This window comes from Nelusetta ayraudi, unplaced genomic scaffold (genome assembly GCF_046127955.1).
Source record: "Nelusetta ayraudi isolate G7.1 ecotype Tasmania unplaced genomic scaffold, CSIRO-AGI_Nayr_v1 ptg000002l, whole genome shotgun sequence".
In the NCBI taxonomy this organism is placed as follows: Eukaryota; Metazoa; Chordata; class Actinopteri; order Tetraodontiformes; family Monacanthidae; genus Nelusetta; species Nelusetta ayraudi.
Window position 1 is genome coordinate 2,243,231 of NW_027466052.1, and position 26,513 is coordinate 2,269,743.

The 26,513-nt window shown below is 45.3% G+C and overlaps 2 protein-coding genes across 3 annotated transcripts; one reads left to right on the top strand and one right to left on the bottom strand.

Moving 5' to 3' along the window:
• The first annotated feature begins 255 nt into the window (after positions 1–255).
• On the top strand, positions 256–6,306 carry LOC142900401 (casein kinase II subunit alpha'-like). Its single transcript, XM_076044717.1, has 12 exons — positions 256–502; positions 714–825; positions 1,497–1,598; positions 1,755–1,805; positions 1,958–2,017; positions 2,330–2,413; positions 3,147–3,257; positions 3,343–3,444; positions 4,649–4,749; positions 4,932–5,080; positions 5,472–5,559; positions 5,762–6,306. Exons 1-11 carry the CDS (start codon positions 396–398, stop codon positions 5,543–5,545), a joined length of 1,053 nt encoding a protein of 350 aa, XP_075900832.1. The 5' UTR covers positions 256–395; the 3' UTR covers positions 5,546–5,559; positions 5,762–6,306.
• kiaa0895l lies at positions 6,110–17,849 on the bottom strand. 2 transcript variants are annotated; one of them, XM_076043934.1, is made up of 8 exons: positions 17,665–17,849; positions 16,611–17,329; positions 16,386–16,529; positions 15,757–15,889; positions 12,603–12,908; positions 11,906–12,003; positions 11,558–11,757; positions 6,110–6,247 (listed from the first exon to the last, which is right to left on the bottom strand). In XM_076043934.1, exons 2-8 carry the CDS (start codon positions 17,295–17,297, stop codon positions 6,136–6,138), a joined length of 1,680 nt encoding a protein of 559 aa, XP_075900049.1. In that variant the 5' UTR covers positions 17,298–17,329; positions 17,665–17,849; the 3' UTR covers positions 6,110–6,135. The 2 variants fall into 2 exon arrangements, with proteins under 2 accessions (XP_075900049.1, XP_075900132.1); XM_076044017.1 differs by lacking the exon at positions 6,110–6,247 and having other exon boundaries at positions 9,666–11,757.
• Between the last annotated feature and the right edge of the window lie 8,664 nt (positions 17,850–26,513).

Consider the following 26,513-nt stretch of genomic DNA (forward strand, 5'->3'; position numbering starts at 1 on the left):
TATGTATTTTCTGGTGCTCTTCGTCCTCGAGAACCCTGTATTACAATTTTGCATCCTCTGCCTGTTTTTGTGTTCTTATGTCCCTCTATGTTCTTCACACTTTGTCTCCTGTCATCCTGCAGCTGGCGCCTCTTCACTCCATCTTACCAATCACCATCCTCCTCAGGGGCTTCACTCACTCAGTCATTGTAGCTCTGTCGGTGTGCTCGACGACACCATTGTACCGACCTGGCACACTTTACCAGCAGGTGCAAGCAGCCAAAGCCCATGTTAAGCACAGTGCGGTGGTTTTAGAGCCCCGTTTTGTGGAGAGTCGCTGCGCTGCCTTCCAGTATCGAGCCCCGAGGAGTTCAGAGGGAGCGCATCATCCTCCACACGGAGCCTCAGAGCTAGCGATGCCCGGATCCACGCCGGCCAGCAGCAAGGCTCGCGTGTACACCGACGTGAACACACAGAAGAACAGAGAGTACTGGGACTATGATGCGCATGTGCCAAACTGGAGGTATGATGGCACGTAGCTGCGCAAAACATCTTTATAGTTGAGCAATGAGTCCAGAAACAAGAAACATTGCAATTGACTGACAATGTTAAGAGCAGGAGTTGTTATTCCTCGCATCTTTGCCGAAATGCTCAGTATTGTCTACGACGTTACTGTCTACTTCCTAAATTGTCGTAATGATCTTGGTGATGACCATTGTTTACACTGGTTTCAGCAATCAGGACAATTATCAGCTGGTGCGAAAGCTGGGCAGAGGGAAGTACAGCGAAGTGTTCGAGGCCATAAATGTGACCAACAATGAGAAGGTGGTCGTGAAAATCTTGAAGGTGAGAGTCTCAGCTCTTTTTTCACCCTCTTTGATGATCTTTTTTTTTTTCTTTCATCAGTTTCTGCGCCAGTTGTCGAATAGCTTTCAGCAGCTCTTTTAGAGTGACCGCTGCAGTCGGCAAGCCTCAGAGGAGCCACTTGAAGCGCTGTCTGTGGCCTGTGTGAAGTGTGTGTGCTAGAATATGCGTCCTTTAAAATTCCCAATAATATGTGTTGCTGATTCAGAGTGCTTAACACCTCTGATAACTTTTAACATGATGCACAAGTTTGTCAAATGAACATCTGGGAACGTTCCAGTGCTGTTCCAAAGTGTTGCAAATTGAGCTGTTACTTGTCTGAATGATACACACGTTGCCAGTTAAAACAGACGGCTGACACTGTCAGATGAGCCAGTAGGATAAACACAGACGTGCAGATGATGGTTATTAAGGTCTTACTGCATTCAGGTCAGCGTCAGACCATGTTGACTCACAGCAGGGCTTCACTAAATAGAGTTTCACCCATCTGACAACGAGTCCTTCAGTGTTTCTCACACGGATGCTGTCACAGTCCCACTGGTGCATTATAACGTCACAGCCTGTGTTTCTTTCCCCCTTGTGTGCTGTTGCACGCTCTGGAGCATTTGATTGAACTGTGAGTTTAGAAATGTTATTATGTTTTCAATACACAGCCCGTCAAGAAGAAGAAAATTAAACGGGAAATTAAAATCCTGGAAAATCTGCGTGGGGGAACCAACATCATCCGGCTGGTGGACACAGTCAAAGACCCAGTGGTGAGTCCAGGGTCTGTCTGTCTGTCTGTCTGTCTGTCTGTCTGTCTGTCTGTCTGTCTGTCTGTCTGTGTCTGTCTGTGTCTGTCTGTCTGTGTTTTGAGTGCCACCCACCGGCTCTTCTGCTCTCTTAAGCTCTGTGTTGTTTTCTCTTTGCAGTCCAGAACACCAGCGCTTGTATTTGAGTGCATCAATAACACAGATTTTAAGGTACTTAAGGTTTGGCCACTACATCATACATGCTAAACCAGCACCGCACTTCATCTATTTAGTTCATTATTAACACTGTAACCCTCCAGTTATTTTTGGACCCGTGCGGAGGAGAAAGGGTTAACGAACTCTGTCTCTCTGTGCTTCCACAGGAGCTTTACCAAAAGCTGACAGACTACGATATCCGTTACTACATGTATGAGCTGCTGAAGGTGATCCTTTTTTTAAATGTATTTTTTACAAGTCGTTTTTAGTTTTACTGTCATGTATGTGCTTCGATTGTTCTCAGCCAAGAATCGTGTCTGAAAGACGCTTTGGAGCTGTGAAATTGACAGGAAGCTTCTTATTTTCCAATTTTAAACAGTTTCATATTCTGCAAAATTCACTTCACCAGCGTTTAATAATGATAATGTGGGATTCTTTCCTGCCATTGAACTCCTCAAAACAAAAGTTCATCCGCCACTTCTGCGTTTCTCCAAGTATTAATGATGTCTTTGGTAATGGAGTCTCTGCGTGTGTCTCAGGCTCTGGACTACTGTCACAGCATGGGGATCATGCACCGCGACGTGAAGCCTCACAACGTGATGATTGACCACCAGATGAGAAAGGTAACTGTAAATAACCCAGGCAAGCTTTACTTGGTGTCCCGTGCTACAAGTACAGTGGATGTTTCAGTTCAGTCGAGACTGCAGTGATCAATACTTTTCCCGAACTGTCAGCGTGTTGGGGCGTCGTCGTGTCCGTCCTCTCTGCTAGCGAGAGGCAAAGCACTCCAAAAAAAACCCCTCAACTGTCCGTTAATGAGTGGGGTGTGCTGCTCTGTGTTAGTGCGAAGGCCACTGAAGTGCCGGTCCTAATTGTCTGGGTTTTCCCACTAGGGATGTTAACAATGAATCGATAATCATTGATTAAGAATTTAATCGATTAAATTAAATTAAATTAAACTAAATTAGTCACAATTAATTGAAAATCTTTTACACAGTTTTTTTTTTTTGTTAAATGGTGTGGTGTATACCTAGAACAAGTTACTTTTAAACAACTTTAAAGAAAAAAAGTTTAAATGTGACCCATTAGAAATCAACTTACAGAGGATAAATGTTTAGGATGTTTTTACTGTTTGCTAATGTAAAGATTTGCCACATTGGACCCTCAACATTATTTAAGGGTTAAATAATGTCTTCCTTACACATTTTTTATTGTGAAATTTAGGTTCTCGGGAAAAATCGCAGCTTATCAATTAATCTGTAATCGATCGATAAGGCCAATCAACTAACGATTAATGAATGAATCGATCATTTGCGTCCCTAATTCCCACTTATTCCTCGTTTTGGTGTCCAACAGCTGCGTCTCATCGACTGGGGTCTGGCTGAATTTTACCATCCTGCTCAGGAATACAATGTCCGGGTGGCCTCCCGCTATTTCAAAGGCCCCGAGCTGCTGGTGGACTATCAGGTAGGGTGCACCTCCACGTGCGGTTCCTCTGCCTTGAATCCACAAAGAGGTGACACTAGTTCCTCATTGGTTGCTCTGTCTCCAGATGTACGACTACAGTTTGGACATGTGGAGTCTAGGCTGCATGTTGGCCAGCATGATCTTCCTCAAGGAGCCTTTCTTCCATGGCCAGGACAACTACGACCAGGTTGGCTCCCACTTGTCCTTAAGAGGCCTTTTGTACACATTATAATCCTGTAATTTCTTGTCAGCAGAGGGCGCCAAAACTCTCAGGTTTAACGTTAATGGGTTTGGAGGCGACGGGGTGCTGCAGTGGTCTGCACTGTCACCTTACAGAAAGAAGGTTGTGGGTTCAATTCCCGGGCCTTGGGCCTCTCTGTGTTGAGTCTGCATGGTTCTTTACAGGTTCTGCGTCTCCTCTCACAGTCCCAAGAACAGGCACGTGAGGTGAACTGGGAACTCTAAATTGTGTGGGTGTGGCTGTGTCTCAATTCAGGGTCTGCAGCCTTTAAAGCCTGCATTTGAGGGCCACTTATGTCATAACACTGCGCGAAAGCTTGTCCCAATTCACTAAAATTCAAAGGATGCTCCAAATCCACCCTTCAAATGCGTCCTCCTTTTAGCCGATTTGGAGGATGCACTGCTAGTATCCTTCGCAGCCTCGCGTATCCCAGGATGCTCTGCACGCTGCTGCAAAGCATCCTGGGATCCTGGGAAGTCAGCTGAAATGGCGCCATCTACTGGCAAAGACACGACATATAAACTATGTATTCAAAATTCAAATAAAATTTTAAGTTTTTACCATAGGGTTATTTATTTATTTGAACAGCCAACGCCATATATGTCAAACCAAAAAAACCCCAAATTCAGTTGAAATATATGTGACTGTTAACGCTGAGTAATGGTTAGCTGGATGCTATAAAAACGTCCCTTCTGGGGTTGGCCAGCGGTAGGGAACGGCGCTGAAGCGACCAGGAAGGCTCGAAGGCCAGACCGTCCCATTTGGTTACCGGGGAGGCGGGTTTGTGTTCGTCTTCCATCGGCCGGGGCCTCCGAAGGACCCGCCGGCCAACGGAGGACCCGGCCAATGGAGGCTGCAGAACCTGAATTGAGACACAGCCTGTGAGTGTGTCCAGGGTGCAGCCCCCTTTTGGCCCGTGATAACTGGGATGCAATGTCTTTTGTTGTGAGATATATACTGCCCTCTGGTGGCACAACTCTGCAAACACAGCTTGACTTGATGACACTTTTAACGCATTCTGGAATCAGGCAGCTCTGGGTCTTGATTTGGTTTATGTGAGAAAATTCAATCGCAAGGGGAAAAAAAAAAAAAAAAAAAGAATCTGCGATTTCTAACCAGTGCGTGTCGACACACTGCTGTTGTTTTCCAGCTGGTGCGCATCGCCAAGGTCCTTGGCACTGACGAACTCTTCGGTTACCTGCACAAATACCATATAGAACTGGACACTCGCTTCAAAGACCTGCTGGGACAGTGAGTATCAGCCAGTCTGCAAGTAGGAGTTTTGCTCCTCACTATTTTGTTATCCGAACCGAGAAGAAAATCTACAACCTGAATGAATCCTTTGGTGGAGCCTGCTATGACCAATCCAGTCACTGCATGGCGGAATTCACATAAACGGTTCCGGTTCCAAGTGCTTGTGGCCGTGTGTGCAGACAAACGCGGAAGCGCTGGGAGCAGTTCATCCAGTCGGAGAACCAGCACCTGGTGAGCCCGGAGGCCCTGGACCTGCTGGATAAGCTGCTGCGCTACGACCACCAGCAGAGGCTGACGGCAGCAGAGGCCATGCAGCACCCTTACTTCTGTAAGGACTGGCTGCATTCTGGGAACTCTGGGAAATCACACCCAAAACTGTTCTAGTGGGGAGTAGAACAGGGGATCACTCTAATCTAATCTAATTTAATATCTTAGTATATCAGAAGTCTGCCAAATTTATTCAAATTGTCCATCCGGTCTCGAGCCCATAGAGTCTTGTACATTGGAGGAGCAACTTTAGCTTTGTTTTTTCTTTTTCTTTTTTAATGAACTACTTTTGGAACGCTGTAGTTTACGCTTTCAGCCTTCAGCCTTCAGCCAGACATAATTGGAGGGAAGCCTTTTATGTTTTGCTCTTCTATTAATAAGGGAATATTGTCCAGCTTGGGTCACGATGACCAGATCCAACCTGATCTCTTCCTGTCCGATGTGTCTGTCAGACCCCGTGGTGAAGGAACTTGTCAACGCTAACACAGACGGCACAAAGGCCATCAGCAGCTCCAACGCAACATGATGATCACAGAGCAGGTAACTCACTGGACCAGAGAAGTATTTGCAAACCGCACTTTAATTCTTCCACGCGTGAACATACACGCCTCCAGTTTTGTTGTAACCGTGATGCTTGCATATTTCATCTTCACATGTATGCCGTTTTGTGTGCCTTCGCTGAACACTGCCGGACAATTCACTTTTCTTTGCTGATCTTCTCTTTCCTCCTCTGTCCAATCAGGAAGAATCTTTGTTACCTCAACTTGTGACCTTTTCATGGCGGAGTCCTGCCTCCTCACCAACAGCCATACTGGAGCAAGATGTCAATTCTACACAGACACACACACACACACACACACACACACACACACACACACACACACACACACATACATACATACACACGGATACAAACTTCTCCCCAAACTAAAGGCTCGGGGGAATCTGCGCTGCTCGGTCCGTGTCACAGGCCTCCTCCTCCTCCTCCTCCTCCTCCTCTTCTTCCTCCCCCGTCTTACTCCTCCGCCTCCTCGTCCTCCTCCTGTCTACACTTCCTCCGACCCTGTTTTTTTTTTTTTTTTTTTTTGTCAGACAAGCAAAGTGACTGTTGCTGGATCAGGAACAAGCCGCCGTCGTACTGTAAAGACGTTGGTCCCTCATTATGAAGCTGCGGTGACCTGAGATCCGTTTCCAGGTTTTGGCGTTGAGTGGCATGGAGGCTTCTTTTCTGTTATGATAGAAAAAAAAAGCTATATTAAGAGAATAAACCATTTTTATTTAAAATTGTCTTGAGTTTTGTACTTTCTCTTTCTCTCTTTTTTTTAATAAATGCTGCACCTGGATCACACGATGGAGTTTCACCTTTTGCAGTGTGAAGTTCAGAATGCAACACACAAACATAAATTTGATTTGACGCTTATGAAAGTCTGTTGACGAAGAGATAACTAAAAGTGTAAATAATAATAATAAATAATGTGGAATAAATTGCACTGAGCCTCAATAAGCTCCTTCTGCAACTTTGTTGTTAAGGCTTTCTTTTGACTTTCCCGAGTCTAATTAGTTGTCCAAGTAATTAAATCTAATCAAATCCAAGTAATCTAAAGTAAATTTAAAAACAAAAGTGAAGTCCAAGTCAACACTAACATTTTGTCTGAGAAGACATTTGCCTGGCTTATTTGATTCAAAACTTAACATTGTTCATCATACATCACACGTGTGTGTGTGTGTGTGTGTGTGTGTGTGTGTATATATATATATATATATATATACATATATATATATACATATATATATACATATATATATATATACATATACACTGTATATGTATACATATACAGTTGTGCTCAAAAGTTTACATACCGTGGCAGAATTTATGATTTCTTGGCCATTTTTCAGAGAATATGAATGATAACACTAAAACCTTTCTTTCACTCATGGTTAGTGCTTAGGTGAAGCCATTTATTATCAAAAACCCATGTTAACTCTTTTTAAGTCATAATGATGAGATTTGGACCTGATAACATGCACACAAGTTGACACAAATGGGTTTGAATGGCTACAAAAGGTGACCATCCACACCTATGATATGTCTGCTTGTAATCAGTGAGTGGAAAAGGTTCATTGAGTTTGTTGGCTCCTGACAGACCCTTGCACTGACATCTCTGGACTCTGAGTCATGGGGAAAGCAAAAGAATTGTCAAAAGATCTGCAGGAAAAGGTCATTGAACTGTATAACGCAGTAAAGGGATATAAGAAGATATCCAAGGAACTGAGAATGCCAATCAGCAGTGTTCAAACTCTAATTAAGAAGTGGAAAGTGAGAGACTCTGTTGAAACCAAACCACGATCAGGTCGACCAACAAAAATTTCTGCCACAACGGCCAGGAAAATTGTTTGAGATGCAAAGAAAAACCCACAGATTACTTCAGCTGAAATACAGGACTCTAGTTGTGTGGATGTTTCAAGATGCACAATAAGGAGGCACTTGAAGAAAAATGGGCTGCATGGTCGAGTTGCCAGAAGAAAGCCACTACAACGGCAATGCCACAAAGAATCCTGCTTACAATATGCCAAATAGCACAGACACAAGCCTCAAAACCTCTGGAACAAAATCATTTGGAGTGATGAGACCAAAATTGAGCTTTTTGGCCACAACCATAAACGTTTGGAGAGGAGTCAACAAGGCCTATGATGAAAGGTACACCATTCCTACTGTAAAACATGGAGGTGGATGGCTGATGTTTTGGGGATGTGTGAGCTACAAAGGCACGGGAAACTTTTGCACTCATCAGCCCGGAAGCTGCGCATGGGGTGTACTTGGATATTCCAACATGGTAATGATCCAAAACACAAAGCCAAGTCAACCTGTCCATCTCAGTCTCCTGACCTCAATATCATTGAGCCACTCTGGGGAGATCTCAAGCGTGCAGTTCATACAAGACAGCCCAAGAATTTACAGGAACTGGAGGCCTTTTGCCAAGAAGAATGGGCAGCTTTACCATCAGAGAAAATAAAGAGCCTCATCCACAACTACCACAAAAGACTCCAAGCTGTCATTGATGTTGAAGGGGGCAATAATGCACGGTATTAAAAACCGGGTATGTAAACTTTTGATTGGGGTCATTTGTTTAATTTCTGTTGTCATTGTGATTTAAAAAAAAGTAAACACGTTTTTTTTTTGTTTTTTTTTTAAATAATAATAATAATAATAATAATAATAATAATAATAATAATAATAATAATATTTTTTATTTATAAAGCACTCTTACAGGTGCTCAGAGTCGCTTTACAGGTAGAATAACAATAAAAACAATGCGAGAGATTAAAAATTAGATTAAAAAATAGATAATAGTAAAATAAAATAAAATCAGTTAAAATCAGTTAAAAACAGACAGGGTTGAGAGGGCAGATATGGGCTGGGAGGTGTGGTGGGTAGGAGGGTTCAGGTAGGGTAGGCAATTCTGAAGAGGTGGGTTTTGAGGGCAGTCTTGAAGTTGTTGAGCTCCGTACAGTTGCGGATGTGTTTGGGGAGGGAGTTCCAGAGGGTGGGGGCAGAGACACTGAAGGCCCGGTCCCCCAGGGTTCGGTGCTTGGTTATGGCAAGGGGTGAGAGAAGGTTAGCATCAGCTGAGCGAAGGGGACGGTTTGGGGTGTGACGGACAATGAGTTCAGACAAGTAGGGAGGGGCCAGGTTGTGGAGTGACTTGAAGGTGAGGAGGAGGATCTTGAATTGGATACGTTGGGCAACAGGAAGCCAATGGAGTTGGTGGAGGACGGGGGTGATGTGGTCGTAGGGGCGGGAACCGGTGAGAAGTCTGGCGGCGGAGTTCTGGATGCATTGAAGTTTGTTGAGGGTGGAGGATGGGAGGCCGTAGAAAAGGCTGTTGCAGTAGTCCAGTCGGGTGGTGATGAAGGCGTGTGTGAGGCTTTCAGCAGCAGAGGGAGTGAGGAAGGGACGGAGTCTGGCGATGTTTTTCAGGTGAAAGAAGGCGGAGCGGGCAAGTTGGGAGATATGGTGGTCGAAGGTGAGGTTGCGGTCGAGGTGGATTCCGAGGTTGCGGACGAGTGATGATGGGGTTATAAGGGATTTGTCGATGTTGATGGTGATTTCAGAGGTGGATTTAGTGAGGGATTTGGGACCAATGATTATGAGATCTGATTTATCACTGTTGAGTTTGAGAAAGTTGTGATGCATCCAGATTTTTATTGCGTTGAGGCAGGAGGTGACGGTGGTCATGGTGGTGGAGGAGATGGAGTGGGTGGAGATGTATAATTGAATGTCGGACATTTTATAATAAATGGCTTCACCTAAACACTAACCATGAGTGAAAGAAACTTTTGAGCACAACTGTGTGTATATATATATATATATATATATATATATATATATATATATATATATATATATATATATATATACATATATAAAAATAAATAAATATCACCAGAAAAATGTAATCTAACCTTATTGAAATGCATAAAGCAGAGCTCAGCACGTTGTTCAGTGTGTACGTTTTTAATAAATAAACAGTAAATTCAAGGTGTTTGCAGAACTTAAAACACTTGCAACATCTGTGGGGTACAAACAGGTGCATTCACTTCCGGCGAGTCCAGGCCATAGAAGATGTGGGGTCCTGCTCCTATTTTTGTTTTTTATTTTTTTTGCTTTATTTTATTAATTAATTTTGATTTATTTATTTTATTATAAAGGTTGAGGAAGTAGCCAAAACATTGTACACATAGCACAGGGCATTTCAATAATTCCATGTCCCTCTTCGAATCACGGGTATTTGAAAAGCACATCGTGGGAGCAGGAATAGTATTTTGTTCACAAACTGGCAAAAATAATGTTTCGCCCATTTTTATTTTGTTTGTTTGTTTGTTTTTACTCTTGAGTAGCTAAACTTGGCCCATAATGAATGTCCCGACAGGTCTCTGTGTTACACACAGTTTAAAACAACAATAACGGCGGCGACAGCAGCAGCTAAGTAACACAGCACACAAACACACAGCCTGTAGTGAGAGCACATGAGCTGTGTAGCCATCGAAGGCACGGCCATAACCCGCAGTGTAGGGAGGGAGGGGGGAGACACCCTTCATCGCCTGCGTGACAGGAGTCAGAGGGTGATGCCACTGTCAGCCACACTGGCCAACTCCGTCTGGAGTCACAGCTGGTTGCAAACACCAGTGAAGGCCGTCGAAGCGTAGAACGTGTGAAGGACAATACAAAGATCGAACCTGTTCACACTGGCCGTAAGAAACACGCACAACGTGTTTTTAGGGACTTCAGTGGTAACCGTGAAGGTCGAAGGCACCGTTAGCTACAGATGCTAGCGCCTCATTCGAAAAGAAAAGGCGGCAGCTAGCCTGGCAAATTAGCCAAGCTGACCAGGGGGGCATTCAGTGTGTAAAGACCTTCATGTTCAAAATGAAGTGTGGTTTTAAACAAACACGATTAACGGTTCTAGCATAAGCTATGTAAAGGTAAATTACATAAATGTGATGTGATTAGCTACTTTAAGTGGCGAAGGAGGCTTTATGTTAGAAAGTTGATGGACTTGACTTTGGAAAGCATCATCAACCCCTTGATCATGTTACACTTTGTGTTTGAAGGTGTTTTGGCTTCTCTGTCCTCCACAGTGCACCCCAGCAAAAACAGTCATACAACAGTGGCATCAAGCTAATCAGGCTAACTAGCTCGTGTATCTACAGAAGGCCCTCAGGGAGCTGCAGAGGTGAGGGTCAGCGCGGGACACAACACAGTAGCAGAGCAACAGCAAAAACACACCATGGACTCAGCGACGACTCAAACCACATAGCCGTTATCTTAAAAAAAAAACCAAATAAACAAAAAAAAACCACAACAAACATAAAACACTGGCATTTATTTTTTTAATACTTGACTGAGTCCACTGGCACTTTGACAGATTAGATTCAAGGTCTCAGCTGCGTCTCCCTCTGGTTTCTTCTTTTAATGTGTCCATGGTGTACTATTATTATTATTATTATTTTTTTAAAATTAAACACTAAGGCATATAACTTTTTTGTTGTTGATGTTTTTTTAGGTATAAAGCTGATATTGGAGACATTCATATTGTTCTTTAAAGTATAAAAACTCAAATTGTTGCATAAACAAACCACAATTAGGAATACTTGGGGTTGCAAATGTGATTATGTATGATAATACGCGTACAGCAGCATATGATATTGGTTACGTTGAAGCGTTGCGGTATTGAGGTAAAAAAAACATAGCCATGCATCGGACAGAAGTGAAGACGCAGAGGTGTTAGCGTGTCATCCCTTTTGATTTGTTCAAGTATCTCTCACACACACACACACACACACACACACACACACACACACACACACACACACACACACACACACACACACACACACACACACACACACACACACACCACTCTCTCTTTCTCCCTCTCTCACACACACACACATTTATAAAAGACAACAATAAAGCATCGATAATAATACTGGATGTTTTGTTTCGTTTGCTAGCCACAACCCCAGAAGCTACCCAACATCCTCTGGGCATCTGGCAGCGTTGCTGGACGGTTCAGGCAGCAGCTGCTGCAGCGCCGCGTCGTCCAGCTCGTTGGCGGCGACGATGTGATCCAGGTGCTGCAGGTAGCGCTCCTGGTCACGCATGAAGTGCGGGACTCTGGTCCGGGAGAATGTGGCCAGCTGCCGCAGCCGCTCCACGTCTTCAAACGACACCTGCACAGGTGGAGACGACAGACCAGTGGGTTTGGTGAATGTGTTAGGAGAAAAGAAAAAAAAAAAGTAAGTGGTTGAACTTTTGGTTGAACTGTCCCCTTAAATATTTCAAAACAGTCGGTTGGATTCTGAAAAAGCTGCAACAGACCTTCCCTAAAGAGGTCAACGTCTTGAAGTCGATGCTACGTCGGTGCCGAAGGATTCGAAGGATCCCGTCCAGGTACACTTGATCTTTACTGAAGCATCCTGGGATGTGAGAGAGGAACGGGGAGTGGAAACATAAAAGCAGAAGCAATTAGAACGACATTAGCCTCCAGCATCTGTATGGAGAGAAGGGCAACTGATGAGGTCACTGTCATGTTTCTGCCCTACATTGCCCTCTGGTGGAGGGCAATATCTCCGCACCACAAGTGACCTGGAATTATTTTCTAACCTGCGGTAAAGTAAGCCAAAAGGAACCGGTCAGCAGCAGGTCAGCCGCTGGACCAGCTTCAACAGCCAGCTTGGTAGCCATGTTTTTTTCTCTTAATTCGATGTGTGCACAATTTTTCTATTGGCCCAGGTGTTAGCCTGCCTTTGCCCTCTAACAGCTAGGATGGGCAGCAGCAAGCACCACATTGCACTGAGTGCAGAAGAGAAGAGTGGGTAGGGGAGATGAATAGATAAATAATTTCCTTCTCCTTTATTTGAAGTGAATAAAGTTTTTCACAGAGTGGCTGAGAGGCAAACCCAGCGTAGAGAAGAAGAGGATATCATTGTTTAGTTTTTCTTTATTTCTGAGTTAGTGCGTGCGTGCGTGCGTGCGTGCGTGCGTGCGTGCGCGCGTGCGCGCGTCCTCTGCTCACCAGGCTGCGAGGTGTCCGTCTGGCCTCTCTTGGCTCGCAGGCAGTACTCCCAGCGGACGTCAGGGTCCTGGACGAAGCGGCCGATGTGGCCAAACAGTTGGCTGAAGCTCATGCTGGCGGCGTGGAACACAGTGTAGTAGAGCAGCGCCGCGCGCCACAGGTACGGCTGTTTGCGTAGCAGGACGCTGTGCAGGCTGGCCAGGCCCTCCTCGGTGGGGTTGGCCGGCTTCAGGCCCATCTGCTTCCTGCCTTCGGACGTGGCCCAGGGCTGCAGGTTGTTGTTGAACCCGCGCAGGTAGTGAGTGCCTGAGGAGGACAGACAGTGTCAGACTCCACTCGGCTGGCCACGTTCCATTTCGTCTTTTCGCCTCGGCATCACAAATCCAAAAAAACTGGAGAGAACGGTAGCAGGTTTGACAATGTTCCATTGTTGGTGTAACATTTTCAGTAATAAAATAAAGTTAAATAAAATAAATAGATAATGTCTGAATTGGCCCCGAGTTACCAAACCAGACAGGTGACAGCAGGTGCGGAGCCAGTGGTTCGTTGCGGAGTGGGCGGGGATCATCGACATTGTCAGACCCCTTTATCTGGGGCACGTGCCCCAGTGTTAATGAGCTGTGTCCCAGTATAAATAATAATAATAATAATAATAATAATAATAATAATAATAATAATAATAACAACAACAACAACAACAACAACATTATTATTATTATTATTATTATTATTATTATTATTATAAAAACATTCAATTTGATATTAAAACTCTATTGTCAAAAAATGGTGTCATGCCAATACGCCCTCATTATAAGTGACGTCAGATCAGTATTTGTCAGTGTGCACTCTGCTTTAAATGCACAACACACCAAATGTGTCAACTTGTTGCGTTCCCCAGTTAGCCTTAGATGCAGCTTTAGCATCTGCATTTGTAGCAATGACTAGTGATTTTCATAAGGTTACGGTCAGCACCGCAGCCAAAAGGGGGAGCGCGTGAGGCGAATCCAGTGGATTAATTGTGGCACCTTTGCACCTGACCTGTCAGGTATTACCAAGCTGAAAAAACGAACAAAAAGCAAACAAACAAACAGGAACAGGTCTTCAAGAAAGAAGTGACTGTGTGGTGGGGGACAGCCGTGCTGAAAGCCGAACGCCAACAGCTGCTGGATGATAAATCTGATCACTGTAAACGACCCCGAGGCCAGAAATACACTGCAGCACCGACAGCTGCGACTCAGCGTCTCAGGCCACGCCCCTAACAGCCACACACAGGGGCTGTGTCTCAATTCAGGGTCTGCATCCTTCGAAGGAAGCGTCCTCCGTCTGAAGGGAGTGTTCTCCCAGGACCCGGCCGAGAAGGACGAACCCAAACCCGCCTCCCCGGTAACCACACGGGACGGTCTAGCCTTCGGAGTATTTCCTGGTTCTGTTCCCTCCTGCTGGCCAACCCTGGAATTGACGTTTTTATAGCATCAAGCTAACCATTGGTTCGCCATCTAACGACAGCGTTGGATGTTCAAATATTATCATGGGATACAAAAGTACGCGGTACGAAGGATAGTAGCAGTGTATCCTTGGAAATCGGCTAAAACTAGGGCGCATTCCGAGTCCGCATTTGGAGCGTCCTTCGGATTTTCAGGAATTGGGACAAGCCTTCTCGCAGTACTACGACGCAACTTCCTTTCAAATGCATACTCTGAAGGATGCAGACCCTGAATTGAGACACAGCCCGGGAGAGAAGATGCACACTTCCTTGTGAGCTCATCCACTCAGATGGGAGCTCACCGAGGCATTTGATGACCAACATCAGCTAACATCAGTTGGGATTAATCATAAAAGAAATAATAATAAAGAAATGAAATTGCGATCTCAATTCATGCTTTCCATTTCATATGACTCTTTCACATTTTTTTTTTCATTCGGGACATGGGGTGCCAGATAATAAGCTCTCCTATATGTTCTCATTGGGCAAATGACAACGCTACAGTGTACCACGTGACGCAGACCAGCAAATCCGGTGGCAGGTGGGAAAAACAGCTGCTGCGTGAGAACGTGAACGCGTGAAATGCTTTTAATCAAAGACTGGTGCAATCAAATATAAATTTCAAAGACAACGGGTCAGTCCACGGTGAGAACGAAACAAAGCCTACTGTCAGCGTCCTCGTACCGACAATTAGATCGCATTCCGTGAGCTGGAAGTTTTCTGGTTTCAGAGAAAACGACGAAAGTCAAAGGAAAGTTACATGCAAAGAGTGTTGAGAGGCTGAATCGCAGCACCGCAAGGAAACACTACGGATTTATACAACCACCTCAAACGTCACCACAGATTGGTCGGCATTTTGACAAAGCTATAAAGACTCGCTGAAGCCTGAAAATGTTGATCGACTTTTGGTTTTAGCAAAGAACCAGTTGGCTGCAGAAAAAGGACAATGTTTTATTCTACCTCTGCGTACGCTTAGGAAGCATATCTACGTCTCTCGTCATCTTGTTCAGGGTCACGATACGCATTGTTGTATTCTAAGGGCTGTTCACACAAGCGTTTGTGGTTCTGATTGTTTCTCACTTTGTTCGTGTGACTTCCTGAGCCATGCTGTACATTTCAGCTCCTCCACAGGGACGAATGACGTCCCTCAAACCTATTTCACAACAGCCATGTCAATGGCCCAGTGCCTGCAGTGCCATGTCCTGGGAAAACTGGCCAAGTTGATCAGCTGTCTGCGTAAACAACTTCTGTCTTCCCGAGGATTTGCTTGACATCAGGGTGACAACCAGAGGTGTGCGTTTGCTGTTGCATTTGTTTACTGCCCACGCATCTAACCTGTGGTATTTAAGAGGACTTGCCTTGATTCAATTTGACTACCCGTTTTGGAGCGCGCTGTGAAGTGCTGACGTTAAGAATAAAAAAGGGCGCGTAAACATTAACACAGCTGGCGATAAGGAGGTGCAGAGTCCCTGGACTTGGCGAGCAAGGTTGTGAGGAAAACATTGTTATCTTTATGAAGAGTGTGCGGGTGTGTGTGTGTGTGTGTGTGTGAGACAGAGAGAGAGAGAGAGAGAGAGAGAGAGAGAGGGAGAGAGAGAGAGAGAGGGAGAGAGAGAGAGAGAGAAAGAGAGAGAGAGAGAGAGAGAGAGAGAGAGAAAGGTGGACCCTCACCGATCTCATGCCGCAGCATCCCCTCCAGCCAGTGCTGTCGAGCTCCGGCCAGGTTGATGGTCAGTGTGGGCCGGCAGCTCTCCACCACCATCACAGCCTGAGACAGCAGCTCGTCAGACAGACGCACAACCACCTGTGGGACACACAAACGCAAGTGAACCCTGGCGCCGAAAACTAACAACACAATAGTGGTCATTGACGTTGTTCAATAAGTCCAGGAGCTCAACCATGTCTCAAACCAAGCTTAAAGTGCAGTCTAATAGAATCGTGCAAACGAGCCATCGTGCCTCGCTAATGCCTCGTTTCGTTATCATGAAATAATGTGTAACTTTTTCATGTAAAAATGTGAAAATATCACGTAAAAACATGAAACTCCCGGAACGTGACACTGAGAACCCCACCCCTCCCCCCACCTTTATTTTTTAGCATGGCAGCAGTACGCTTCCATACGCAACAACGAATCACACTAAAAAAAAAAAGTATCACTGGACATTCATCTCAATTCAGCTGGCAACTTCTGACTCAGTGAAAACTCTTTGGACGCCTCAGATGTTTGTCTTGCTGTGCCAGCCAGACCTTCTGACACCTGGCCAGAGAGGCCGTTAGCACCCCCTGCTGACCGCGCTCACCTCCCCCGTGCAGCCCTCCTTCTGCAGGTACTTGCGAACAGCCGCCCACACTTGACTCTTGGGCAGGACGCTGCCGCCCGTCGCCTCCTCGAAGTTCTCGTAGGAGCTGAACTTGCGCAGGACGCACTCCATGATCCCCACCGCCTGCGGGTCAAACAGAGAGGTGGGCGTCACCGCCGTGGGCTTGAGGCACGGTGAGGTGTGGCGTGATGTGAGGCGTTGTACCTGTTCCAGGAAGAGGCCCGAGCCGTCACAGTACTTCTCGAGGACGCTCTTCGGCTCCGGCTGCATGTACTCAAACTGGGGCTCGTAGCTGAAGCTGGAGTCGAAGAACTTGTGCTTCTCCTGCTCCAGGTTCAGAGGTCGCAGGGCCACCAGGAGACACGGCCTGGGTGCCGCTGGCAGGGACGAGGTCCCCGCGCCTCTGGCGATGTGCGGCAGAGAGGTGGCGGGCCGCATGCGGCCCCCGCCGCTGCGCAGGTGGTTGACGGAGCAGGTGCTCTCGCTGCGCCGCATCCAGCCCCCGCCGCTGCCCAGACTGGGGCTGGTGAGGCTGCGAGCCGGGGGCGAGGGCGCGGCAACCGTACCGCTGCGCCACGGTGGCTGCAGCGGCCGCCGGTCCACAAGCTCTTGGGACCTCCGCACCGGCTGGGGCGCTGTCTCAAGACTGAGGGGGCGGCGGAGGGGCGGCCTCGGCGTGGCCACGCCCCTGACCGAAGGCACGCCCGCAGCCCGGGCGGAGTCCGCCTGAGCCGGGAGTCCGTTTTGTGACACCTGCCTCCCTTTCTTGGCGGCGTCGCTCCTCCTCCTCCTCATCCTCCCGGCCTCTGGGGCTTCAGGTGGGGCTGCGCTGCTCCCCACGCTCTCACCTGCACGCTGATCCATGAAGACCTCGCTGGAGTCCAACACCATCACCGCGGCCACGCCTCCCACCAGCCCCTGTCCTGGGGACAAGGTGATTGGAGAGCAATTTAAAACACGGCCAGTTGGCTGTAATGATGATGATGATGTCACTTCCTGCGTCAGAAAAGGAAACAAAGAGGAAGTGGACCCTCGGTGCCCGCAGCTCCACGGGGCTTCAGTCAGCGTACACCGTGACACGTGTTTGTGCGTGTTTTTAAAAGTGACGGCTGACGTCGCACCGCACCGCAACAGCTCACCACTTCCGCCGCCTCGAACACAAATCAGTTCACCATTTCGGGTCTGCAACTCCAAAACTATGTGCAACAGCAGCAGTAACAACAACAACAACAACAACAACAATAACAACAGCACTCACCTCGGACCGACTCCCCACCGACAGGCTGCAGATCGCGACCGGCTCATTGACTCATGGCGGCGGCCGCAAGAGCGTCCCGTCCCCTCAGCGGAGGCTGCTGATGTCGCCCGAATAGCGGCTCTCACTGGGCGACGGGAAGCGGCAGCCCGGCCCGGCCAGGAAGCGGCGGATGTGTTGGAAGATATGACGTAGGACGTCGTGCGGAAGGCTGACGTGTGCGTCATCACGTAGCGACAGTTTGGCGAGAGGCGACGACACTTGCGCCTAACGCCATCCTACTGTTGGGTAAAGAAATGAATAAATAAATCAAAATCCATTGTGCTAAATGGAGAAACAGTAAGGCTTCCTTCCTGAGTTTTATTAATGATATTCGGCTTTTTTTTCATCGCTTAAAATTATAAAGATTCTCAATTTGCTTGGAATTTTAAACCTGGACTTTGCCATCTTCTGCTATTCTAAAGTCTTTTTCCCCCCTCAATGTTTTACGTCAAAAAAAAAAAAAAAAAAAGCCTGGAAAAAATGTATTTTCTACATTAGTTCCAGTTAAAACTATTAGGCTGGATGGATGGATGAATTGATACTGTACCTAACTTCCATCTGTATTATTGAGGGCTGAACCAGACAAGAGGCGTAGCTCAGCCCTTCAAGCCACGCCTTCCGCAAGGATGACCAGATCCCAACTTACCAGATGTGGGACAATGTGGGAGACCTCAGTGATGTTACCAATGCATCGATAGTAATCTAAAAGATATAACATTTCTATTCCGCCCCTGCACATAGTATAAGTTTGCCACCTGTTTGATTCAAAGGACTATGATAATAACTAATAGAACTACTATGCAAATAAAACATTTTAAGCAGCACGCTTTTTGTCAGTCTCGCATTGTCTGTGTCGGTTCACGTCATATTCACCTCAGTGTGCAACGGAGAAACGGCTCTGACAAACAGTGCCTTACTGATTCGCCTTGCACTGACTTCACCCACAGGTAAATAGTTTCCCAGTCCTTGTTGTAACTGCATCTCCTTTTCTTTGCCGTGGTCGCACTTTCCTCCCTTTCATCATCCTCCATTTTAGTGTCGCTAAATCTGACTACCACTCAGCAGACTCCTGACTCCACCATGCTGCTGCCCCTCTTCCTGCTGGGTCTGACTCTAGCCGCCAAGCTTCCTCCAGATGATCAGAACATGAAGTTGACACATAGCAGGTGTCCCCCTTTCTGGTATGTTGTGGAAAATTTGAAGTCTTCACTGAACAATCAAAGTATGGTTTTCATTTGAGAGTCTGAAAGGTGCAGATAGAAGAACGGAGCATCCTTTTATACAGCTTCTGGTTTCTGGTTCTTTGGTGCTGAAATAAGAACTTGGATCCGCACCAGGGATATACTTGGATTGGACTCCATGATGTCATAAAGGAGGGAGTGTGGATGTGGACTGATGGGTCTGCTGTCAACTTTAAAGGCTGGAGAACCGCACAGCCAGATAACTACAGGAATAATGAAGACTGTGCAATAATGATGACTATGTCATCAAATCAAAATGGAACGACGGTCCGTGTGAACAACACCCTTCAGTCTGTGAATTTCGGCTGAATTGTCTTTAGAATCTCTTCTGGTTTGGTTCAAATCGGAACAATATCAATAAAGAACAGACATCACCACCTTGCTTGTTATTGTGCCTTTCTTTGTTGTGTCTTTGGGAAGCCTTGTCAAGATTCATATGAGGGCATTGCATTGCAAGAAAACAATTAATAGCCAACACTTTATTACTGCAACATTTACTGAAACAAAATAAGGATGACTTGACACACTCATTTTTTTTTTCTTGGAAGTGAAACACCACACGCATAGAGAAAGTAATAAAATAAAACACAAGTAAGACATAATACATCGTTTCTCCTCACTAACTTACAAACATACGATTATTTTCTTTTTTCAATGTTGCAGTCTTTTTCATTTTTATTAATGTATTTATTATACAGATTCCAAATACGCCTGAGGTTCAGAGTGAATCTGAGTCAGTGAATCTTGAATGGGGTCCAAATGATCTCTTAACTGCCACGTGCACACTGCGTTAGAATCTTGCTTTGGTTTTAGTGGGAAGGTGTCCATAGAAAGTGAAGCCTCCTTTTAAGCAGCACGCTTTTAGTCAGTCTCTCGTTGTCTGTGTCGCTTCACGTCACATTCACCTCGGTGTGCAACGGAGAAACGGCTCTGACAAACAGATTCGCTTTGCACTGACTTCACCCACGGGTAAATAGTTTCCCAGTCCTTGTTGTAACTGCATCTCCTTTTCTTTGCCGTGGTCGCACTTTCCTCCCTTGCATCACTCTCCATGTTTCATTCGTTCAAAGTCAGCGTCGCTACAGCCAGGCTGTATGCAGCTGTGTTGGTTTTGGTGCGCGTTCGCTCCTGCACCTGACTTTGCGCTCCTGACTTCCGCGCCAGTGTGAGCACGGCTGTTGATTGGATCCTCACCACACGCACACAAGCAAGCAAGCAAGCACGCGCACACACACACACACACACACACACACACACACACACACACACACACACACACACACACACACACACAGGTGCGGCGCTTGCAGACAGGCAAGCCAGGCTATTGCTTGGGGCCCCTAGGGCTGCCAAAATGTACACCACAGCAACGACAACAATGCGCGATTTGCAATGACATGACACCGCAGGCGCAGCAGCAGACCCCCCTTGTAGGACCCCGCCCCATCTGCCTTCAGCCTCCACCACGTTTTGACTCCTTTCAGCGCCAAAACGCCGATTAATAAATCAGTCAAACAAGGGACCCGGGTTGAAATTTGCGGTGGAATTGGGACACCCGCGACGCGTATATCAGTCGCGGCGTATATCACTTACTAATGCAAAGGTATTCGGTTACTTTCCATTAGCACTTGAAAACTGTTCATTGTCCTCTGGCTTTTTCGCCTGCGGCTCACGCACAAAATAGACCAGACGCCGAAACTGCTGACAGTCAAAGAATAATAATAATAATAATAATAATAATAATAATAATAATAATAATAATAATAATAATAATAATAAATTGGTTGTATGAAAAGCTATACATAATGATATGTGTGCACTCAGAGGAGAACATTTAAACTTAAAATATGTTGAATTGTAATAATGTGAAATCATTTTGAACTGATTTAATACACATTCCTCTCTTATCTCTCCTCAGGATCATTACTTACATTTTTAAAGCCAGTAAGGCAAGATGAAAAAGATACCGTGCCCCCTCCCAACACCGATGATGAAAACTGTAAGTTCAGTTATGCACTTTAATTGATGATATGCTATACGCTCTGAATATTCTTCATAACAGTAGCATAAAGTAGTAGCTGTAGTCGAAAATGCTGTGCACAGCACATTCATTATCAGATATGCCTGCCCTTAAAGATTCTTATATGCCTGTTGTTGTCGTTATTATTGGTGTATCAGTTCCATCACCTTCCAACTCCAGCAGCACAACAGCTCAGCAACCACCTGCCTCTCAGGAAAATACAACAGAGACGGATGTTCAAGTTTTAAGTCCAATTACAGATACTGTTGACTGTGAGTTCAATTATTTTTACTTTATTGGGAACAAATAACAACAGCAATAATAATAATAATAATAATAATAATAATAATAATAATAATAATAATAACTGTATTTAAACTGTATGCTATTTAAAGATTATTTAGGACAAATATGCCCTGATGTTTTCTTGGTTTTTGCTTTTGTCAGTTCTGTCAACGTCCACCTCCAGCAGGACAACAGGTCATCAACCTCCTGCCTTTCATGAGCAGGAAGATACAGCAGAGACAGATACTGTTGACTGTGAGTTCAATGATTTTTACTTTCACAGAGAATAATAATAATAATAATAATAATAATAATAATAATAATAATAATAATAATAATAATGATGATGATAATAATAATGTACCCTGTGGTTGTTGTTGTTGTCATTCAAAGGTGAAGAAGGAGATGCGACACGCCCAAAAGATTTAATCTCTGAAGACCCTGCACAATGGCCAAGCATCCTAAGCCATAACGAACATGTGCCAAATGGTAATAAGGGGACCTGTACAGGTAAAAGATATAATTTTCCTACAGAATACAGACATCATTCCACGTACATTCAAAAAGGAATATTACGATATGACCATGAAAAAAGGGGATAAAATACCGCAAAGATGGCTTCTGTATTCAGTCGGCATGGACTCAGTCATCTGTTTTGCATGCAAACTTTTTGGAAAACAGGACAATTCACTTACCAAAGGAGGATTTAGGAATTGGAAACACCTAACAGGTCATTTGAAGGAACATGAGCATTCAAAGATACGCCATACCAATATGACGAGTTGGCAGGAACTCAAGACAAGGCTCAAAACTAAAACAGCCATTGATCAGATGAACCAGGATTTGATGCATCTAGAGGTAGAGCACTGGAGAGGTGTAATACACAGAGTGATTGCCATTATATGCCACTTAGCTGAAAGAAACCACGCTTTAAGAGGGCACACAGAGGCTCTATATGACCCACATAATGGCAATTTCCTATCACAGATGGAATTAATGGCACAATTTGATCCAATCATGAATGAACATTTGAGGAGGATTCAAACCAAACAGACCAAGGTGCACTACCTCAGCAAGGAAATTCAAAACAAAATCATATCATTGGTGGGAGACAAAATAATTGAGGAGATAGTCCGGCAGGTGAAAAAAGCAAAGTACTTTTCTGTCATAATGGATTGTTCTCCCGACATTAGCCACACCAAACAACTTTCTATTGTCTTGAGAGTGGTGAAATGCGAGCCATCAGTTGGTACATCTATCTCTGAACATTTCGTTGGATTTGTTGATGTTCAAGACACCACTCAAAGAGGTTTATGTGAGACACTTTTGGAGAAGTTGAATAAGCTCAACTTGGACATCAGAGACTGCCGTGGACAATCTTATGATAATGGGAGCAACATGATGGGACATAAACAAGGTGTTCTAGCAAAATTATTGCAACTGAATAAGAAGGCATTGTGTGTCCCATGCAGCAGTCACACTCTTAATCTGGTTGTAGCAGATGCTGCCAAATCTTCAATAGTGTCCATCTCCTTCTTTGGTGTTCTTCAAAGATTGTAAAATCTTTTTAGCTCCTCTGTGCAACGCTGTGCAGTTTTACAGGAACATGTTAAGCACGAGGCAGTAAAGTCGTTGTCAGTGACCAGATGGGAAGCCAGGATCGACAGTGTGAATGTTGGCCGTTACCACTTGCCAGAGCTCATACAAGCACTGTCTGGCCTCCAAACCCTCTCAGTGAAAAAGAAGGACTCTGAGACAATGTCCACAGCAACCAACATAAAGGCTGAACTCATGACATGGAGGTTTGTACTGTGCACTGTGATCTGGTATAATATTTTGTATCAGATCAAGCGAGTGAGTAAGATTCTACAGAGTCCAAGTGTTTCTCTTGAAACACTTAAAGCAGAAACAAGCGCAGTGAGAGCCTATCTGGAGTATTTAAGGGAAAATGGACTTGCTTCCACTCAAACTGATGCTCGACAGATAGCAGAGATCCTTGAGATTGACAGGACTTTTCCTGAAAAAAGACAGCGAAAAACAACCCACCAGTTCCTGTATGAGGGCAGAGAAGAAACCCAATCCACTCCAGATGAGCAGTTTAGGAGAGTTCTTTCTGCCCCTTGTGGACACAGCCTTCAACAGCTTGAATGATAGATTTTTTTTAAAAATGGAAGAGGTTTATGGATTGTTTGGTTTTCTGTTCTCAAAAGAAAACATGAAAGAAAGTAATCAGACTGGCTCTTGGATCTTAGTCTTGTGACAGCTTTTGCACAAGCCAATGCTCGTAAGCACCAGTTTTAAAAACAGCGGACCTGTGGCTACCCTGTGATTTTCATTATGTTTTTTCCACCCAGTGACTATTATTGCACTAGCATTCCATTGAGAATTTTGCCAAGACTAACTTTGTTCTTCATTTGACATTATTTATTTCCACTATTTAATTGTTTTATATATTGTGGCAATTTTATTTTTATTTTGGTTTGGCCTTAATTGTTGTTCTATTTACTCAGATTCATATTTTTTTATCTTTGTTGGTTTACTCAGGTTATCTATTTCCTCAAGTTTGTATTTTTTTTTTAATTTAAAGTTCAGATGACTTGTATTGCACTTTTAATAAAGAAAAGTTAATATTTTATATATCTTTGTTGGTGTGGAAAATCCCTGACCTCCTCCTTGCACCTTCATACTTCCCCCTCCTCTACCTGCATCCATTACAGCCAAGGAGGGCAGAGCTTAAGTGATATTGGAAGCCAAGCTCTACAATGTCATAACCCTTTTTCCCTGAGAACAAAGGAGCTGGCTGGCCGCATGTCAGGAGTCACAGCATTGTTGTGTGTACTGAGTCCTTGAATGTGAGTTTATGTTATATTTCTGTATTTAGAATCTGATTATGTGCGGCCTGTTTATGTTCAGAGAGTTATTCCTTATTTCAAGAATGTTTGTTTAGAATAGAGGCCCTGTGTTGAATTGGCTCAATATTTACCCTTTATTTTATTTCCTTCATCAGAAAAACCAGTACAAACAACTTTACAATTTGCGCAATTTAATACTGCCTCATGTCGATCAGAATGCGGGACATCGACTCAATTTGTGGGACGCATGAAAAGTCTTTGAAATGCGTGACAGTCGCGCACAGATCGGGACAGAGAGAGGAAGAAGAGGCTCTATGTGGCCCAGAGCCACATAGAGACAAAAACCATTCACACTCACATGCACACCTATGAACAATTTAGAACGTTCAATTGACCTCGCATGCATGTTTTTGGACTGTGGGAGGAAGCTGGAGAACCCGGAGGGAACCCACACAGACATAGGGAGAACATGCAAACTCTGCCTGCCTACCTGCCTTGATGGAAGGGTGTATGTGGGATCCAGTTTAGCCACCAGAGCACGGAAGCAATGATCAGACACCACAGTGAAAGGCTAGGAATCTTTCACTATGAAATCCACTAGAGCTTTATCAAGCTTCTGCTTCCTGCTCCCTAATATATAAAAGTTAGCAGAACAATAGATTAATTTAGTTAGCAGCTCAACCGGAAAAAGGTGGTTTGTCCTCTCCGGGTCGGTGGGGAGATCCTGCCTCTGGTGGAGGAGTTCAAGTATCTCGGGGTCTTGTTCACAAGTGAGGGGACGATGGAGCCTGAGATCGACGGGCGGATCGGTGCAGCGGCTGCAGTGATGCGGTCGCTGTACCGGTCCGTCGTGGTGAAGAAGGAGTTAAGCCGAAAGGCGAAGCTCTCGATTTACCGGTCGATCTACCTTCCCACCCTCACCTATGGTCACGAGCTTTGGGTAGTCACCGAAAGAACAAGATTGCGAAAACAAGCGGCCGAAATGAATTTCCTCCGCAGGGTGGCTGGGCATACCCTGAGGGATAGGGTGAGAAGCTCGGCCACCCGGGAGGAGCTCGGAGTAGAGCCGCTGCTCCTCCGCATCAAGAGGGGTCAGCTGAGGTGGCTCGGGCATCTGTTCCAGATGCCTCCTGGACGCCTCCCTGGGCAGGTGTTCCGGGCATGTCCTACCGGGAGGAGGCCTTGGGGAAGACCCAGGACACGCTGGAGGGACTATGTCTCCCGGCTGGCCTGGGAACGCCTTGAGGTCCCACCGGATGAGCTGGAGGAGGTGACTGGGGCCAGGGAGGTCTGGGCATCTCTGCTAAGGCTGCTGCCCCCGCGACCCGACCCCGGATAAGCGGTAGAAGAAGAAGAAGAAGAAGAAGAAGAAGAAGAAGAAGAAGAAGAAGAAGTAGTTAGCAGCAACAAAACCATGCGACTCAGACTGCAGGGAAAAAGTTTAAGTGTAAAGATTGCAATGTATAATTCCAGCTCACTGTTATGTTTCTGATTTGAAGTTAGTCCAGTATTAATTTTGTACACTCAAACCTAGACTCATTGCTCCTGAACAGTTACAGACGGATGAAAGTTACACTTAATATTCCTGGAACAGCAAACATTATACCCACTCACCTGGTGGACACGTCATCACAGCAGCACTACCGGCTTCACCTTCATGTTTGGCTTGGTAATGCCTCATCATTGACGATGTGTTATTATTATAAACCAGATCCCGGGAACAAAGCAAACACTTCACCTGCAAATAAAAAATTAGATGTGTGTGTGGTTTATTCTTTGTTACTGTATGAAAAAGATGAGTAATATGTTTGTAACAAATAACCTTGTTCGGCGGCACCATTTCAAAATGCTCCCAAACTTGAGATCTCTTCCTGGTTGGTTCCAGTGCAGAGCAATAAGAAAGAAAACCGAAAGCAATACGAACGCTAATCTAATCAATCCAAAAGGTATCAACCAGGTAGGCATCGCGCTGTTTGATCCATTTTAAACTCAACTGAGACCCGCCAGTCTTTCAAAGCCCCGCCCATTGAACCAAACCAGCCAACTGATTCAGTCTGAATGAAGCAGCGAAGTGGTTCAAACGTCATCAGTCACGTGATTTGAAGCAAGCTCCGGAGCAGTGCTTCAGAAAAAAACGAGTTTTGGGGTGTGGTTCGAAGCCCCGTGTCGGGTAACATCACAATCTACAGTGTCTCCTCGTCACTACTGTCTCCTGTTTCCTTGCCCCTTTGTAAGTAAACTCTTTTAATTACCTTTTGGGCCTCCTGTGTCCGCTTCTGGGTCGCAACTCGGGTCCCCACGTAACAAGTGTAAACCTTTGGAGGACAGGAGGATTTTCCCCTCCAGCCAAGCAGAACCAAAATCGAATGTGGCAGAACTGACGTCATGTAAATTCACTCTATTGGTGGGGAA

Excerpts from the sequence above, each read along its gene's own strand:
- LOC142900401 (XM_076044717.1), top strand. The coding sequence starts at position 396 with ATGCCCGGATCCACGCCGGCCAGCAGCAAGGCTCGCGTGTACACCGAC. Across the intron at positions 503-713 it reads GCGCATGTGCCAAACTGGAG|CAATCAGGACAATTATCAGC; the intron begins GTATGATGGCAC and ends CACTGGTTTCAG. Across the intron at positions 826-1,496 it reads TGGTCGTGAAAATCTTGAAG|CCCGTCAAGAAGAAGAAAAT; the intron begins GTGAGAGTCTCA and ends TTCAATACACAG.
- kiaa0895l (XM_076043934.1), bottom strand. The coding sequence starts at position 17,297 with ATGGTGTTGGACTCCAGCGAGGTCTTCATGGATCAGCGTGCAGGTGAG. Across the intron at positions 15,890-16,385 it reads AGGAGGGCTGCACGGGGGAG|GTGGTTGTGCGTCTGTCTGA; the intron begins GTGAGCGCGGTC and ends TGTGTCCCACAG. Across the intron at positions 11,758-11,905 it reads CGTTGACCTCTTTAGGGAAG|GTGTCGTTTGAAGACGTGGA; the intron begins GTCTGTTGCAGC and ends CCACCTGTGCAG.